The 16,075-nt window shown below is 52.9% G+C and overlaps 1 protein-coding gene across 2 annotated transcripts; it reads left to right on the top strand.

Annotated features, from left to right (window-relative positions):
* Window positions 1-304: 304 nt before the first annotated feature.
* On the top strand, window positions 305-11,587 carry Kcng4 (potassium voltage-gated channel modifier subfamily G member 4). 2 transcript variants are annotated; one of them, XM_021220738.1, is made up of 3 exons: window positions 305-745; window positions 3,031-3,821; window positions 9,052-11,587. In XM_021220738.1, the coding sequence occupies exons 2-3, from the start codon at window positions 3,072-3,074 to the stop codon at window positions 9,820-9,822; spliced, it is 1,521 nt and encodes a 506-aa protein (XP_021076397.1). In that variant the 5' UTR covers window positions 305-745; window positions 3,031-3,071; the 3' UTR covers window positions 9,823-11,587. The 2 variants fall into 2 exon arrangements, with proteins under 2 accessions (XP_021076397.1, XP_029388511.1); XM_029532651.1 differs by lacking the exon at window positions 305-745 and adding an exon at window positions 1,284-1,348 and having other exon boundaries at window positions 9,052-11,581.
* The last annotated feature ends 4,488 nt before the right edge of the window (window positions 11,588-16,075 follow it).

Genomic DNA, 16,075 nt, shown 5'->3' with positions numbered 1-16,075 from the left:
AGGACATTCACTTGAACGCTGGGATCTGGTCCCAAACCTCCCTGTTCTCAGCCCCTTATGCCATCTCCCCAGTAACCCACCCTAGGCTCTGAGGCTGGGTCGGTCTGTCCCAGCCTGCAAACCTCCCCGCAGCCCTTACTGCGTGTACCATGAAGTTGCAATCCCCAGGTCCCCAGCTGCCCCAGCTCCTCCTGAGCTCAACTCCTCCTCAGAGAGGAGAGAGGACAGACACCCTCCTTGCCTTCCTGGTGGTTGGCAGAGCCTCTGCTCCCTGCCTGCTGCCTGGCTGATGGAGAGATTAATCCTAAGCCCTTCCCGGCAGCACCCCCACCCCCATCTCAGGCAGGACCATGCTGGCTGTCCCCGTGGGACTTGGAGCACCAAGTCCAATGCTGAGGCAGGACAGCTGGCCCAGCTCCCTGCAGCATCCGGACCTTCGGCTTCCAGGAGGAGGGAGGACTTCGGAGCCCTTCTAGAGAGCCACCTTGTGCCTCTGCTCTTCTGCGGAGTCAGACTGAATGAACTTCTGCTCTATAGAGGAAGTGGGAAAAGAATTGGACGCTGACCCTCTGCCAGGGCTGCTATGTTGGGAGCTGGTTTTGATTTGTGTTTTGTTTTTTATGGGGGGGGTCTTCTCATTTCCCCCTACCTCTCTGTCACAAACCTGTCTTTTCCTGGTCACTGAGACATGGGCTCCCCATGCCCGGCAGAGAACTGGCTGGGAACACACTTCCTAAAACAAGCGGTGAGTTGAACTTGGGAGGAAGTTGTTTGTTCTGGGGTGGGTTGTTCTGGAACAGTGACTGAGTGAAACAGCTTGGCAGAAGGAATATTTGGAGTGAATTACTTCCCCAGGCTCTAAGGGAGTTTTGCTGGCCAGCTATTAGGGGGGGAGCAAAGACCGCAAAATCAGATCTGTTCAGTGGAAGGAGAGAGAGGACAAGATTCCGGCTCTGGGTCCCCTAGCCAGGAAGCTGTGTCCTGGGTTGAGTTTGGATTTGCCAAGTGACCTTGGATGAGTCCCTTTCAGCACTCTGGGTCTTGGTTTTTTACACTGGAAATTGAGAAAGCTTGGCGAGAACTCCCTGGATTTCCTGTCTCTGCAGGCTGCGCTCCTCCTGCCACTGGCTGTGTGCTGTGAACCAAGTAACGCATGCAGAATAGCGGAGTGCTCTGCAGGGCGAGTGGGAAAACACAGCCGCCCCCACTCACTCCTTGCGGTCCGCAGAATCCTGCCGGCTGACCGGCTCTGGAGTAGAAAGGCACTTTCGTTTCCGTTGGCTCCTGACTGGAATGCCTCTCCCAATGTAAGGTTATAGGTGCCTGGAGACAGCTCTGGCCGGAACAGGTAGCATAAGATATGGTCACACCATACGTATGATGAGACAGGTCATAAATTTTTTTTAAAATGTATGTGAGCAAGCTAAAATAAAACCTGCTTATCCTAAGCGAAGCCCCTAAATAGGTCTGCAATACAGAGAACATTAGAAACCTCTTCATCCTGCAAATAGAAGAGTATACAGCTCAGGGTGGGGAGTGACCACTTCAAGGTCACACAGCAAGGGAAACAGGAGACCAGGTGAAGCTTTCTCAGGGAGCCCCTGGGAGTCAGGTGCCTTGCAAAGCTGTCACGATCCCCACCTCCTAAGCTCTTTGACAGTAGGGGACACTAGGTGTCAGTCAGTCCCCTCATCTGCAAAGGTGAACCGTGCCTGCCTGCCTCATGGGATGGTTGGCCTGGGTCCCTTAAAGGAACTGGGTGCCTTAGAACTTCTAGAAGTGACTGTTCTGGTGTTGTTCCCCAAACCGGCCTGTGCTCAACAGTATGGGAGCCCAAACTCCCCCACTGGCACAGACCAAGCAGAGGGTCCAGAGAGACTGAATCTGTCCTCTTCTGTCAAGGACACGGCCACGTAGGGCACCCTGCAGGGTTGACACAAGCCTTGCCCTTTGAGAAGAGGGGGGGGGGAAGCCTCATGCCCCCAAGACTACAGTGTTTGAAAGCACAGCACAGGGTCCGTTACTCACATCTCCATCCACAAAGTCTGCATCAGGGAAATTTAGCTCCCTGCAGAGCCTCCTTAGTGTAGTGGGCCGTACATCTGTATCATGGATGTATGTGCATCCATGGGGGTAGGGATGTGTCCAGTGACATGGCCCCGGCGTATAGTAGCTGCTCAGTAAACAAGAAGTGTAAGACCCCGAAAGGAGGGACTCCCTCTGGTCCGGTACTCTCTCGGGTCCCCAGTAATTCGAGATACACCTTTTACACACCTTGCTGTAAATCACATGAGGTACTTTATTTACGAGGCCTCGGGCCGACTCGTATCTCACGCAGGAGACAGAGGAGTCGACCCCGTCCCTCAGAAGTAAGGGGTTTTTGTAGGGTTAGGGTNGGGGGGGGCAGGGAGAGTTTGTGCAGCCACCAGTGATTGGCTCATTTGAACATACAATGCAACAAGATAGTACAGCCAGCCGGAGTGGCAGAATTTCAGAGGCCGGGGGCCTAGTCTGGGGCACCTCTGGTCAGTGTGTGACCCTGAGTGAACCGGGGTGAGATGCCTCCTTGGCAGAGTTTATGAGCTAACCTTGACAGCCCCAGCTGGCTCCGGCACTCCTTTCCCTTATCTTCATGGTCTTGTTAGTCTTAGCGGCCGGGTGGGCTCCGTAAAGTCTGGACTATGTCTTTTTGCAGTGTTCGGCCTTGAGCCTTTGAATTTTTTTTCAGTCTCAAACATAGGAAGATGGGTGCCTGGCTGGGGCAACTGAGATAATTGCCTAGCTAGCTGTCAGGTGGAGGAACAGAAGACCTTCAGCTGCCCTAAAAGAACAAAGGCTCTTTACTAGCCACATTCCTAATGATCTAGGGAACAGGTTTTGGGGAATTTTTTAAAATTTAGGGCTCTACAGAAGGAAATGGAAGGTTCAGAGATGGCTGGAGCAGCTGCAGTCACGATGGGACAGGTTTATACTTCCAGATCTGCTGAGACCCAACCTCCCTTTCTCCTTTTCTTCTTCCTTTGGAGGCAGACAGGTGAGCCCACTGCTCCCTGGCCTGACAGTCCGAAGCAATGCCCATGTCTTCCAGAGACGGGGACTTGCATCCTGGACACCATCATTTTGGCTCCTGCAGTCCCTTGAGTCAGCTCTGGCCGGGTCCCGAGCCTCAGTCAGTCAAGGGCCTTTACTACCGCAGGGCCCGGAAGGTGGGCAACCTGGACGCCTCTCCAGAGGCCAGCCTGAAGGAGATCCTGGTAAACGTGGGTGGCCAGCGGTACCTGCTGCCCTGGAGCACCCTGGATGCCTTCCCGCTTAGCCGCCTGAGCAGGCTCCGGCTGTGCCGCAGCTATGAGGAGATCACGCAGCTCTGTGATGACTACGACGAGAACAGCCAGGAGTTCTTCTTCGACAGGAACCCCAGCGCCTTCGGGGTGATCGTGAGCTTCCTGGCCGCGGGAAAGCTGGTGCTTCTGCGAGAGATGTGCGCCCTGTCCTTCCGGGAGGAGCTGAGCTACTGGGGCATCGAGGAAACCAACCTGGAGCGCTGCTGCCTGCGCAAGCTGCTGAAGAAGCTGGAGGAGGCGGCCGAGCTGCGCCGGGAGGAGGATGCCCAGCGCCAGCAGCAGCGCCAGGCCTGCCACTCCGAGGTGCACGCTTCGCGATGGGCCCGCAGCATGAACCAGCTGCGGGAGATGGTGGAGGACCCACAGTCCGGGCTGCCCGGGAAGGTCTTCGCCTGCCTCTCCGTGCTCTTCGTGGCAACCACGGCTGTCAGCCTGTGTGTGAGCACCATGCCCGACTTCAGGGCTGAGGAGGACAAGGTGAGGAAACCATGGAGGCTGGAGAGGTTGGCATGTGAAATCTCGCCCCAGGAGACAAGCTCCTCCTAGGGCTTAAGTCATTTCTTTCCTTAGTGTTACTGGCTGGGTTTGTTGGCTGCCCGAGCCCCGGCAGCCCTAAAGTGACCTTGCCCCGGGGAAAACATTCTACCTGTGCAATCCTACTCTTTGCAAAGAGATGGGAGACCCTCCCACGAAACCACAGGAACTGAAGGGTCTTTGTCCTAATTTGCTTTGTGTTGCCGGTAAAAACAAGTTGGGGTGGGAAGGACTTATTTGACTCACACTTCCAGATCACAGGCCATGGGAGTGGTGGGGTAGCGTCTGGGGAGGAACTCAAGCAGGAACCAGAACGGGGAAACTACAGAGAAGGGGGAAGGCTCCTTATTGGCTGGCTACTGTTCAGCCAGCTTTCTCACACAACCTGGGATTCCCTGTCTGGGGATGGTGCCGCCCACAGTGGGCTGGGCTCTCTTACATAAATTAGCGATCAAGAAAATCGCCTCATAGTGACGTCAATCGGCCAATTGGCCAATCCGATCAAGGCACATTCCTCAGTCGAGACTAAGACTCTCTTAGAGTCTCTGGGCTTTGTCGAGTTGACAGCTGAAGCTAAAGAGTCTCAAAAACCGAGATAGGAGCCATCTGTTAAGGAAGGTGGCTGAAGAGCTTGACTCTGGAACTAGACGGCTGCCTAAGGTAGAACTCTCCAACTCTGCACGCCTCCGCGGCTCCCTATCGCCTGACCCTCCATCACTTAGAGTATAACAAACAAGGGAGGCAGATTTCACACACACACACACACACACACACACACACACACACACACTCGTTGCTCCCTCCTTACAGATTGGATCAGCGAGAGCCAGCATGTGCCTCAAACACAATTAAGTTCTCCACCAATGGTTGCTGAACAAAATATGTCTCATCGGACTGACCAGTGTTTTCTCTGAAAGAAAAAGGTGTAATAGCACCCATCCCTCAGTCTTTCAAACAGCCGCTTTCCCCCCTGAGACTGTAGTTGCAATCAGGAACTCCCACGCCCTCTTAGACTTTAGCACAAAATGTGCAATGGAAAAGCTTGTTAGCCCATGGGAATATCTGCATGTAGGTTTATTTTATTTTTATTTTTTGCTTCCGAGGGTTAGGGCAGAGTAAGCAGTGTCCTTACCCCAGTCAAGGACACCAGGTCCCAGCTGCTGAAGAATCAAAGCCGACCTCCATACAGGTGGTTTTCTCCTTTGGGGAGAGAAACGAGTGTGAGGGAGCCAGGGGCTTTTCCTGGGCAGAGGCGGCAGGGCTTTGCAGGGCCCAGAGCTTTGAAGATTACAGAGTGCAAACCCAGGCTGGGCTTAACAGCACTGGGAAAATCAAATCAGAGGCAGGTCACCAGTCTGCAGGCCTGGACAGCCCAAAGCTGTCCCTGAGAAACTGGCAGTTGTGTCCCACGGGGTAAGAGGGATTCATGTCCAGAGACAGCCACAGTGTCCCTGCATTTATTCTCCAGAGTCACCTTTGTACCTGCTGCCCCATCCCAAGGGTTGCAGCAGAGTGTCTCTGCTTCTGTTGGGAATGATAATTCAGGGAGCCAGGGAGGCTGAGGATGGACAGGCAACCGTAGGATCTTACTTCTCTCAAGAAGTGCCCCTGACATTTACATAAAAAGCCAGTGTTCTTTCTTGTATACGATTAATATTTTCTCATTTGTCCTCAGGGGACAGCAGCCAGGCAGCTGTCCTGAGGAGAGCTATAGGGCATGGTAATTTAATGACACCCCAAGAGGCCCTGGGGATGTGACCTGTGGGAACCCAGACTCCTTTGCTTTGTCCCAGCTCGCATCTGGCTGTTCCACATTTGCTTATCCATCTGTAGGTTGGCTGGTGACCTCTGTGGCTTTTCCACCTTTTGTCTGCAGGCTGGGCCCATGCCTGAATAGGTTGTGTTCTGCTGTGTGTTTTCTCTTTCCTCCTGGGTGTGCACATAAGTGTGACCTTGCCGAATCTTGAGTGTGAGCTTAACCCCTGGAGGAGCTGCCAAGCTGTCACCTAAGTTCAAGTTCCCTGCTACCCAGCCCAGCAGGTTTTGTGTGTGTGTGTGTGTGTGTGTGTGTGTGTGTGTGTGTGTGTGTGTGTGTGTGTAGGTCAGAGGACAGCTTTCAGGAGCTGGTTTTCCCCTTCCACTGTGTGGGTCCCAGCAGGTTGTCAAGCCTGACTTGGTGGCAAGAGCTCTAACCCACTGAGCCATGTCACCAATCCTCCTTCTTCTAATTGTTCAGTTTTCAGGTATACACATAGAAACTTTTAAAAAAGGAAAAAAAAAATACACCCCTTCAACCCTACCCCTGCCTGTCAATCTAGGCTATTTCTCTCACCCCAAAAGTTCCCTTGGGGCCCTTCCCAGTCAACCCAGGGTGGCCTGAGCAGCTGTTTTGACTGTGGGAGTCCTGGAGGTAACCCTTACCCAGTTCCCAGTGTCTCCTGTCTGTGGCCTCCAGCTTGCTAGGCCCCGTGTGCCTGTGTGGTCTTCCATTTCTTCTGCAGCTTCCTGGGGGCTGGCTCACCATGACTGCAGGAAGGGGCAGGGCTTTCTCACCATTGCCAGGGACAAGGCACACAACAAGGCAACGGCTGACTCCCCACTTCAACTGAGATTGGGGGATCCCCAAACCAGATTTCCCCGTGCCCAAATCCAGAGCGACAGAGCGATGAGACCACATCGTGGACCAAACTGTCCCAGGCCCTATGGCCAGAGTCTTTCTTAGAGAGAAAGAAGTGCTTTGGGGTGTGTGTGTGTGTGTGTGTGTGTGTGTGTGTGTGTGTTTGTGTATGTGTGTGTGTGTAGTGTGTGTGTGTTTCTTTCTCCCCAAGCCCCTTTCCTTAGAATGAGGATGGATTGGGTACCACATCCCCTGCTAACGCCCTTCTACCTCTCTGTCCCGTGTGTCCCTGCATGCCTGCAGAGATGCCAGCTCTTGAAGGCAGGCCCCAGGCTGGTTAGGATGCAGGACAGAGCAGGATGCAGATAGAGTGACTAGGCAGAGCCAGTCTGCTGCAGTGCAGGGAGGCCGGCAGCATAGACCAGGGGAGGGAGGACAGGGTGTGCATGCCTTGAATAGCCAAATGCAGCACCAGAGGCAGAAGCATGGCCTGCTGGGCCTGCTGGGCCCTCCAGAGTCACCTTCCCGAGCTGCTGGTCATTGGGCACTATTTCCCCAAAGCTCCCAGATCTCAGCAAAGAAACAAAAGCAGCCCAGATTCTAGGACTTCTGAGGGCTCTAAAGTCAGGGGGAAAGATTCCCCCCCTCCCACCAGGTTCCCATGTCTGAGCTTGGGTCCAAGACTTTGAGTTTGTGATGGACCCCAGAATCTGTCTTTGTATCTAGCATCCTGGAGGATTCAGGTTGTGTTCCACCCTCTTCCTCAAACACTGGAGCCCAGAGACAGCTAGGGACCACTTCCGTATTGCAGAGCATTTTCGTAGAAAGCCTGGAGAACCCAGACCCAAAGCTCTGATGCCATCCAGATTCTGATGGTGAACCACCGAGGAAGCCCTCTCAGTGGGTTGGAAATGCGTCTACTTCCTGTAGAATGGTAGCCTTCTGCTGACCAAGTGGGCCAGCATCTGTGACAGCATGTCACATGCGTACATGCAGGACTCAGCATCCTCAGAGCTGCTGAATACATGATCCTGTCCATACAGCAGCCCTTTAGGGTAATCATGGCTGGACATCCAGGGAGGACCCGGAAGTTTCTGAGTTGAGACTTGACTGGGCTGGGACCCTAAGCTGTATACTCGGGGCTTCATCTGCTCCAGCCCTGGAAAGGACCAGACAGAAGCCAGGAGAAAGCTTCCCAGTCCTGGGCAGACCAACAGGGCTTGGGTTCTTCTGGCCATTTTCTTTTTGTTTTCTGATGAACAGATATAAAACCATTTCAATTTAGGACTCCTCTGGGCTTGAACCCTGGAAGCAATTTCTTTTCCCACTTTAGAACATTTGAATCCAAAAGTCCTATTGTTGTCTACATGTTCCTTCACTCACAGGCACATAGCTCGGTCATATTCTTGCTCTTGTCCCAGCGTGTGTGCATGTGTGTGCATGTATGTGGGAGGGAGAGTGTGTGCATATGTGTATGTGCATGTGTGAGTTCATGTTCGTGCATGTATGTGTGTGTGCTTGTGTGAGTTCATGTGCCCACGTATGTGTGTGAAAGAGTGTGAATACATGTGTATGTGCGTGCATGTGTATGCATGTGGGGGGAAGTGCATGTATATGTGTATGTGCATGTGTGAGTTCATGTGTGTGCATGTATGTGTGTGTGCATGAGAGTGTGTTCACCCATATATGTAGAATATTTAAAGCTGAGATCTCTTCTCAACATTAGACTTATCTTTGGAGCTTCTAGAAAGTTCTACTACTCCTCAAAGTACTACTATGTCAACTAAATTAAAGTCTTTAGGGACAGTCCTGAGCGTGAGCTCTGCAGCTGCCCAGGTGTCTGCAGGTCATCTGGCTAAGGCTAAGGAGTTCATCCAGCAGGATCTTGTTTAAATGCAGATTATGCACCTGGTGGTAGTGGGGGAGGGGCGGGGCTCTGTTTCTCCAGAGAGGTTGATGGGTTTGGTTAAGGACCTTGCTGAGGGGCAGGGGCCAGGAGTGGGTGACACATTGGTGACCCTTGTGGGTAGGAGACAGTGTCTGGGCAAAGGGTTGTGACCACACCTTTTAAAGGCTAGACTGTAACCTCAGGACCCTCTGTCCAGCAGCTTCCTGCCTCCAAGACTGGGCCAAGTGGGCCTTAGTCCATTTTGTTGAAGGAAGGAATTGTGGCTGTAGATAAACAGAAGACAAGGCAATAAATAGCGACTAAGAGACCTGGAGTGGGGGGACAGGACCAGCAATGATAGCCCTGATTGTTTCCTGGCCTTCACACATACACACACAGTACACCTAGGAAGGCTTTCAGAGGGAAGCCATCTATCTCCTCACACTTTAACATAGCCACTGTGGAGCTATCTTCTCCACCATGGCTGGCTGTCCCCCTTAAACTGTGAGCCCAGGTAAATCCTTCCTTCCTTCCTTCCTTCCTTCCTTCCTTCCTTCCTTCCTTCCTTCCTTCCTTCCTTCCTTCCTTCCTTCCTTAAGCCATTGTGCCTTTGTGTCAGGGTTTGCGAAGAGCTGGCTAACCCATTGCTTCTGTGGCTCTTACCCCAGGGAGAATGCACTAGAAAATGCTACTACATCTTCGTGGTGGAGTCCATCTGTGTGGCCTGGTTCTCGCTGGAGTTTTGCCTGCGTTTTGTCCAGGCCCCGAACAAATGTCAGTTCTTCCGCGGGCCCCTGAATGTCATCGACATTCTAGCCATCTCCCCATACTACGTGTCGCTCGCAGTGTCTGACGAGTCCCCGGAGGCAGGCGATAGGCCAAGCGGCAGCTCCTACCTGGAGAAAGTGGGGCTGGTCCTGCGTGTTCTGCGGGCTCTACGTATCCTCTACGTCATGCGCCTGGCTCGCCACTCGCTGGGGCTGCAGACGCTGGGCCTCACTGTGCGCCGCTGCGCCCGAGAGTTTGGCCTCCTGCTGCTCTTCCTAGGGGTGGCGGTTACCCTCTTCTCTCCTTTGGTCTACGTGGCTGAGAATGAATCTGGAAGGGTCCTGGAGTTCACTAGCATACCCGCATCCTATTGGTGGGCCATCATCTCCATGACTACCGTGGGCTATGGGGACATGGTCCCTCGCAGCGTGCCGGGACAGATGGTGGCTCTGAGCAGCATCCTTAGTGGGATCCTCATTATGGCTTTCCCGGCCACATCCATCTTCCACACGTTCTCTCACTCCTATCTGGAGCTGAAGAGGGAGCAGGAGCAGGTCCAGGCCCGCCTCCGGCGTCTTCAGAACACCAATTCGGCCAGCGAACGGGAGCTCCTGAGTGACGTAGATGATCTGGTCCCTGAGGGTCTGACCTCCCCAGGCCGCTACATGTAATACCACCTTAGGAATGTGCCATAGCTTCAACCCATCCCATGACTGAGACGGGCTCCCACATCTCTCTGATGGACCGCCTGAGCATGTGAGCTCAGAATACTTACTGACTTACTTCCAAAGCAGGAAAGGTGCCAGGTGACATCATTGGCATGATCCTGGGCCCATCCCTATTCCTTCCCCAGCTCCCTGCCAGTCACTGGGCACTGACCATCTTGCCATACTGGATGGTCAGTATGGTTCTTTTCCCTTCTTTGCAAACTCTATGCTATTCCACCCTGGACTCTGGATGCTCACAGAACTGACTTCCACTAAGAGCCAAATACAGAGTCTGCAGATTTCCACCTTCTCCCTCAGACCCCCTGTCCTGGGCCACACCACTCCTGAGAATCAGAGAGCTCTGTCACTGAGACCTGCTCAGAGCTCCACACAGCCTGAGAGTCTTCCAGACAGATCTTGTGTTCTCATACTGCCTTCCACCGCCAACCATATTGCCAAATGCCATGGAACACCTACTGTTCTAGAAGCTCTTAGCCAAGAAGGCAGCCCTGGCCACTTCAGCAAATCCTGTCAGGTTCTCATGGCTGCAAGCCTGCTGTCACCTGCAACACGCCTGGGGACCTACCTGGGCAGGAGGGCCACCTGCAAGTACCCAGTTGGCCACCTGGACTCTGGGTGGACATTCCTAGTTATCCAGCTCTTAGCCTTGACAAGGGGACTCTGAGAACTGTATAATGTTCCTTCAGGAGGAACCTCAGTCAGCTAAATGTGGCTGACAGCTCAGCAGGACAGCCTTAGGCATTCCTGGTTCTAGCTCCCTGCTCGCTCGTGACCCACACTGATGGAGGACAGGCACCCCTGCTGTCTCTGTGTCCACATATCCATGGGCTCATCTGTCCACACACTCAGCCCTGAGATCCATAGAGACGCAGATCGCTCTGCCTTACAGGGACAAATCTGAAATAAAGGGACCTCTGAGCAGCTGGTACCCTGAAGTTTCCCAAGACAATGGGGGCTATTGCTGAAGAGTCCCTTGCGGGGGGGGGGGGGGGGGCAGAGCAATAGGGCAGGCTAGGATCGGGAGCCGGTGGACCTCAGAGCATGGTGACTGTTCTACGGTTGAGGACAAGGTTGACAGTCCAAGGGGCCGTGAGACAGAGTGGAAGTAGGAGTGACCTGTGGGTTCAACTCCTCTACAACACTACCAGTCTGGCCCAGCACACTTGTGAGAGATCGCTGTGCCATTTTTCAGGAGTCACGCAGTCCTGCTGTCATTTGATATTGGCTGGGAGGCCACTGGGGAAGGTACAAGGGGTAACAGGGAAATAGACAGGACCCTGTGACTCTGACATGGTTCATGTGTGGATACAGTCAGTACTGCACCCCGCTAACACGTTGGTCTTTCCACTACTATTGAGCTGAGCTCTGCTGCGTGCCACACCCCCACTTTCCCGACTGTCGCCACATGGCCAAGAGCTCTGCCCAGAAAAGCCCCAGCATCTACCCTAAAGTGCATCTTGATGGGAATTCTCACATCCTCTGACTCCCCAAACAGATGTACACACATGCCCCCATCCCTCTAGACCTCAAGGTGCGGGGAGCACCCTGAGTCCTTCTCAAGCTCTCAGGTCTCAAGCAAGCCCTTTATGTCGCACTAGGAGAGCTGAGGCCCACGGTGTGATGCTTAGCTCCAGGAATTGGCTAGCAGAGTCCTGGGGGGACCTGAATGTATTCTGAGAACATATTAAAAATAGCTATGTTAACCTTTTGCTCCAGACTGTTTGCTTGTTTTTAGACAGGGTCCCACAGTGTAGTCCAGGCTATCATCTTTGAACATGTAATCCTCCTGCCTCAGCCTCTTAGTGCCCACGTTAACATTTTTACAGTTGCTATTAAGCAAAACACTAAACAGTCCATTTTTCCTTTACGTTCTTAAGGACAAATGGCATGGGTACCATCTGAGAGTTTCCCTCTGTCTGTGACTATGTCTATACAGGTCCATTTGCTTTCCTGTAAACCACAGGTTTGGGCCAGATTTGAGGCTCTGGCTGAGGTCCCACAGAATACTCTTGGGGGCTGCTGTTGTCAGGGGAAGTCGAGCCAAACAGGCAGAGGTGCCATTGGCTAACAACGACCACACAGTCACACAGTGTCTAGAAGAATACAGAAATGTCTAGACACCCCCTCCCTTCCAAGCCAGCACTATTCTCAGAGCATGATCCAAGGCTTTGAGCTCACTCTGGAACCACTGAAGAAGCCACTGGGGACCTGGCCCCTTGTCAGCTCAGCATCTCTCCCTCTCTTCTGACCTCATCTGCACCACATGCTTAAGGTGATGTCTTCTAGCTGTCAGCCCGGTGTTCACCAAGCATCTCCACAGTTGTCCGTGTCACTGAAATGTACCAGGGCCAAAAGAAACGTCAAGAGTTAGCCTTGACTGAACCCGTCAAAGACATCAAATGTCTCCCGTGTCAGCATCTCGAGTTTTGACTGTGTGTGTGTGTGTGTGTGTGTGTGTGTGTCCCAGTGTAGTCCAAGCTATCTCTGAGCATGTAATCCTCCTGCCTCAGCCTCCTAGTTCCTAAGCTAATGTTTTTACAGCTTTTATCCGACCAAATACTAAACAGTTTTTCCTTTATGTTAAACTCTCACTACACAAGACTTTAAGAATTGGAAGCCATGGCTTAATGCGACACTTTCGGGGGTTTTTCTCCAGGGAAATGGGTCTAAGGTGTCTGGGTCTGGACTTGCATCCCTTTGATGTGATCAGATGGGGCGGAGCAATAAGTATGCCGCTAGATAGTGTTTTCATCCCCATTGGTTGACAGGAGCTTAATTATCTCCAGCTGCTGTGGCTATAGCTAAAGGGGACCCTCAACCTTGAGCAACTTCCTGCTATGTCACAGACATTGCTCCCCAAGGGAGGACAGCTTTGAAGGAAGGTCTTTCTAACCAGGCAGAGTTGAGCCCAACAGTAAGTAGGAAAATGCCTATGACTATGTGTTAGTTCTTCAATACAGGAAAAGAGACTCCAAGAGGGGTCCTGACCACAGGGCTGCTTCCAGGGTTTCTAGGATGACGCCATGGCTGCCAGCGGTCCCATCAAGAGATGACCAGTGTGTGCCTGACAGGCATGCCCTTCAGAGGCGAGACACTCCACTGCTCCACTGATTTCATTTGTTTCTCAAATGGAAGACTCTCAAACAGGGTAAGCACTTCTTCTTCTTCTCCTTCTCCTTCTCCTTCTTCTCCTTCTTCTTCTTCTTCTTTTTAAATTTATTATATGTAAGTACACTGTAGCTGTCTTCAGACATGCCAGAAGAGGGCGTCAGATCTTGTTACGGATGGTTATGAGCCACCATGTGGTTGCTGGGATTTGAACTCCGGGCCTTCGGAAGAGCAGTCGGGTGCTCTTACCCACCGAGCCATCTCACCAGCCCCAGGGTAAGCACTTCTAACATCAGTTAATTCCCTCTTGGAAGATGGAGAGACCAAGGCTCAGAGAGGGAACGGCACCTGCCTTTGGCCACACAGCTGGCTCACTCATCTCAATACATTCAAGGATCTCGATGCCCCAGCCTTGCCCTTTCTTTCTGGGGCATTCTGCTGCCATCCTGGGTTCATGGGAAATGGGGCCTAGCCCTTGGGGAGGAAAAGAAAGTAGCAGTTTGTCACACTGTCCTAAGCTGGATGGCAGAGATACTGTAGTATGTGTGTGTGTGTGTGTGTGTGTGTGTGTGTGTGTGTGTGTGTGTGTCCTGGGCGTGTTGTACAACAGGAGACATGGGTGGTGATCGACTAGCTAGACCTGCTTTTCCTCACACATCTCACTGAAATCCTGTAGGCGGCCACCGTAGTTCTTCCCAGCACGGACAACCGGGCTTCTGTGAACTCAGTGCAGCAGGTTCTAACCTGGAGGTGACCTGTGAGGGCCACACAGAGAGGGCCGCAGCATTCAGTGTGTGGACCGTTCACCATCCATCAAACGCGGCGGCTCATTCCAGATTCAGCTGACCACAGAGGCCTTTTCCTGTCACCAGACTCCCGTCACTCAGGGACCACACCCCACCCTTCCCAGGATGCACTGCACGCCCTACTGTGGATGCTCTCCACATCTCCCACGCCTAGTGGAAACTTGTGACAGTGAGTGCTTTCTGGGTGGTCCCTGGTACGGACCTGTGGGTTTGTAACCATTAATCTGAAAAACATTTCAGAGGCCATTAGCCACCTGTAAAACTTTCCCCTTTAGAAGAAAGAGGAGAGGAGGGAGGAGGGAGGAGGGAGGAGGGAGGAAAAGTTATCATCAATGAGGAGCATTCCCTTTCTTTGGGAAGTGATCCCAGGACACACTATGGAGAACAGAAACCAAGAGAGGGGAGGAGGGGACCAGGAAGAGCTGGCCTGGTCTGACGTTGGAAATCAAACAGGAACATCAGCTTTGGTCTACTGCCTGCAACTGGCCAGGTGGAATGTTCCAGCGTGGTTGGCTGGACTGAAAGATCTCAAGCAGAGATCCTTCTTACAGTTCAGCTGAGTCCCCAAGACGCAACATTCTCAACCCCGGCCGGCTGCGCAGATTCTAAAGTGGACCTCCCCCGTCTCAGGAGCCACCTTTGCTTGTGCCGGTGTGGACTGGAAGAGCACACAGGAGGAGGTGTGAGGAGGAGGCGCTCCACCATGGCTGGCCCAGCCCTGGGTGGCCTGGTCTCTGCCCAACGCCTGTCTTTACCCAGCTCTGACATCCAGCCTAGGGGCACCTCCCGGAATACAATGTCAGTTAAAAATAAAACAAAAGGCACAAACCTCCTCTGCAGCAGCCTGAACCTGAGGACACAGAGAACTTGGGGCCACCACTTTGGGACTCGATGTAAGGAGGACACAGCCAATATGGCACGGGTGTCATTTGACATGACTTGGGACATTGTGAGCCGTGAACTAAGAATAGCCCATCTGTGGCGTTCTCATTATATTTGCAGTGACCTGCTTTAAGCAGATCCCTGGGGGGCTCAAGGTGCTACCCGCCCTTGCTGGCTGAGCTTCTGGAACCCTTCATACCTCTAAATTAACATCAAAGGACATTAAAAAGAGGTCCATGACTCCCCTGGTGTATCATGGCCTGCCCAGTCACTGGGTGTTGACCTTGGGGACATGGAAGGGTCCTCTGAGAGGAGAAAGGTAGAAGCCATCTGAAAGACTTAAGTCGGAAGTTAGGTGGGAGTCGGGTGTGGTGGCAAATTCCTGGCATTCCAGGACTCTAGAGGCAGAAGCAGGAGGATGGTCCGAAGTTCAAGACTAGACAGGGGCTCTATAGGGAGTCTGACTCCAGCCTAGGCTACACAGAGACTCTGAGGCTAGCCTGGGGAAAAACGGAGACTCCCAACTGCTCCTCCATGTCCAAAAAGAAAATCTGTGGAGAGCCCCCCGGTCGCCGCTGCGCAAGAGTGGAAGCAACCCCTGGCCTTTGCAGAGAGGCGGAGCCAGGATCCCTTCACAGTCGCCCAAACCCCAGGAAAAACTGCTGAGGGGAGGTGTGACCACAGGGCAAGCAGAGCCCATGTGGTAGTGTGATCCAGCCTGCTTGTCACTGGGCTGCTGGCACTTGAGACCTTGGGGGGGGGGAAGTGGGGGGGGTAGGGGAGGGTAGTGGGGGTTATCCTAGGAACAACTGTGGAGACACAGAAAAGCCAAGGGCTCCCTGGACAAAGCTGTATTTCTCTCTTCAGCCACTCTCCTGGCCCAGCCATCGATGGGTAACAGCACTGACCACTTCTGAGACCACATCAGAAGTCTGAGTCAGGGTGAGCTGATTCCAAGTTGAGGAAGCCCCATTCAGACGTCATTAAATGAATAAGCAAAAGGAGGATTGCCAGTTCCAGGAACTCAAAGTCCCGGTAGACTTCAGGAGCAGCTTCCTCCAGGAGTTCTGCAAACACCGTCAGTACCAAACAAACTAGTCTGCACTGCATCTTCCCCTCTGTCTCTCTGGGTAAATCACGTTCACCCTAAGGTTTTCCTCTTGGCCACAAGGTGGCTGCAGCAGCTCCGGATTTCACATACACAGTCCACCAGTTGCCCTGCTGATAGAAAGCTCCCTTTATCCCAGAACCCTGGGCATGTCTCACTGGCCCTGAGTGAGTCCCATACCTTTACATCCAATTGTCACCTAACCCCACCACAGCCTCTTCCCCCTTTGTGAGGAAACTGGGGTACAAGGAGTTGAGACAGATATCTCAAGGTCACTGGGTGATGGATTTAG

This window comes from Mus pahari, chromosome 20 (assembly GCF_900095145.1).
Source record: "Mus pahari chromosome 20, PAHARI_EIJ_v1.1, whole genome shotgun sequence".
NCBI lineage: Eukaryota > Metazoa > Chordata > Mammalia > Rodentia > Muridae > Mus > Mus pahari.
The sequence above is the reverse complement of the archived record's forward strand: the minus strand, read 5'-3'. Positions and strand labels throughout refer to the sequence as shown.